Genomic DNA, 2,319 nt, shown 5'->3' with positions numbered 1-2,319 from the left:
CCTCGCGCGCTCCCTCCTGCCCCCTCGGCGCATGGCGGCCGCAAGCGGACAAAGGCGCTTCCTGGCGCCGGTACTAACCGTCCGTTGGGCTTTTGAATCCGGCCCCCGGGGCTGACCTTTAGAGATGCCCGACCCAAGGCTTTGACGCTCCCGCTACCCCCACCCTTCGACTCGCTCATCTCCGGCAAGTGCTAGGTTGCCCCCCACCCCGGATCCATCCTCATCCGGCCAAGCGCCTGAGCTTGCGGGTTCGGGGACAGTGCGCCTGGCCCCCAACACGACACGGCACATCTTCCTGAGAATGGGGGTGGGGGAGCACCTGCGACACAAACACCGTGGGCACCCCCAGCCTCTTTCGCGCCATCCCTCTGGCGAAGACCACTCCCGGAGGGTTTAACGGAGGCGAGTTCTTTCTTTAGGTAACTGGCTCCAGCTTCATTCCCCCACAGGCCAAGCGCCGGCAGCTTAGCGACGCACTCACCATGCTGCAAGAGCTACGGGTCTCCGAGACGTGACCACACAACCACTCAGCTCGCTCGCTCCACTCGGACTAATTCTCCCCCTCCGCCCCCAGCGCCTCATAAACACCTCCCTCCGCCAGATCCTTCCGCCGCATGCCAGATAACGGAACATCACAAACGAGTCCCGGCTACCCTCCTCCCCTCAAACTCTTTTTGAGACCCCTTTATCCACAGTTATTTGGTGGACGATGCCAGAAATAAAGAGAAATAGACGAATGGATGAAGTAAGTGGGTTTCACTCCCCAGCGAGCTGTTTAAAGGACGGTGGAGTCACGCCTAAAGGGCGCTACTTTGTGGCGCGGAGGAGCATTGTCGTAGTGACGCGTAACGACAGTCGTTGAACCGACCCCTGATTGGCTGGTTCGTACCTGCAATGCGTCACTCGGACTCACAGCAGCCGCGGCCGAGACGCGGTGCGGCTTCTGCCGTTACTGCTTTGGCGGCGGTGTCCTGGCAACTGCGCCAGGCGGCAGAGTCGCTTGACTTTCGCTTGCTGAAGAATCTTCCTTCTTCACCCATCCTTTCTTGCCACGCTGTTTCCAGCCCCTTGTATAGGGGTAGACGAAAACACTTCAAGCCGATGAAGAATGAAGCTGGAAGACTACAAACCCGTACCCCTTGCTCCGTTTCTCAGCCTCGTATTTCGGCCTCTTGGAGGCCACAAGTTTTCCATTTCTCTCCCTCACAAACCCATGAAAATCTGGGTAAGAGCAGATGCAGCTGCTCAGCTGACAGACTAATCTGTAAAGGTCTTCTGTTTTTACTTCCCTTTTTCTTTCCTTGCCAGGGGTAATTTACCAGAGAAAAAAAAAAAACTCACTCGAAAACCACAATATCTGAGATTGTGTGGGATTAGTGACTCCCAATAGCCCCTTGATATTGTGGAATAATAAGGTTCTAGCTTGGAGTCAGACCTGGGTATGAGTCTAGGTTGGTGCACTTTCTTAGGTGTATGACCTTGGATGAGTCATTTAAGCTTTAGCCTCATTTGTGAAATGGAGGCACTAACACCTATCTTGAAAATTTATTTTAAGAAATAGAATTATATAAAGATTAGAGAGTCGATGTAAAATATTCAAGTACCAGGCACAGGAGAGCCACCAAACAAGTGATCACTATGGTATACCGCCCCCCCGCCCCCGCCCATAATATATTTGCTCTTTGGATCTATAATCGCTCGGATTGATTTATTTTTCACATTATTTTTAGGCGAGGCAACCCTTGATTGACCTCACAGATTGCGAAGGCCTCGTCAGCTTACAATCCCCTGTTTTTTTATTTTATTTTTTATGTCTACAGCATCCGGTCTTCCTAGGTAGTCTGCCCTCCAAGTACTAACCAGGCCCAACCCTGCTTAGCTTCCGAGATTAAACTGGATCGGGCTTGTTCAGGGTTAATCGCTCAGATTTAAATGGACATTTTTAAAAACCACATAAAAGTGAACTGTGCACTTTTGTTGATCAATGTCACCCCAATAATTTTTAATTTAAAAAAATAAATATAAAAGTTAGCTCCTTGGAACTGGAACACTTGTGTGCTGCTGGTGGGAATGTAAGATGGTTCGGCCACTGTGGAAAACAGCATGGGATTTCCTTTAAAAACGAAAACAGAATTACCACATGCCCCAGCAATTCTACTTCTAGGTATATACCCTAGAACTTAAAGCAGAATCTTAGCGGTATTGGTACTTCCATAATCATAGTTGCATCATTCACTACAGCTTAAATGTGGAAGCAACCCAAATTTCTATTAATGGATGCATGAATAGGGAAAATATGGTTACAGTGGAATATTATTC

General features: G+C 49.7%; 1 protein-coding gene across 2 annotated transcripts in view; it reads right to left on the bottom strand.

Annotated features, from left to right (window-relative positions):
- The window catches only part of CALM2 (calmodulin 2), a 13,725-nt gene extending 13,060 nt beyond the window's left edge, over positions 1-665 (bottom strand). The window contains exon 1 of one of the 2 annotated variants that reach the window (XM_011361319.2): positions 482-665. In XM_011361319.2, coding sequence (XP_011359621.1) covers positions 482-484 — 3 coding nt within the window. In that variant the 5' untranslated portion in view covers positions 485-665. The remainder of the gene's footprint in view (positions 1-481) is intronic. The other variant, XM_011361318.2, reaches the window with a different exon arrangement.
- Between the last annotated feature and the right edge of the window lie 1,654 nt (positions 666-2,319).

Source organism: Pteropus vampyrus, unplaced genomic scaffold (assembly GCF_000151845.1).
Source record: "Pteropus vampyrus isolate Shadow unplaced genomic scaffold, Pvam_2.0 Scaffold66, whole genome shotgun sequence".
NCBI lineage: Eukaryota > Metazoa > Chordata > Mammalia > Chiroptera > Pteropodidae > Pteropus > Pteropus vampyrus.
The sequence above is the reverse complement of the archived record's forward strand: the minus strand, read 5'-3'. Positions and strand labels throughout refer to the sequence as shown.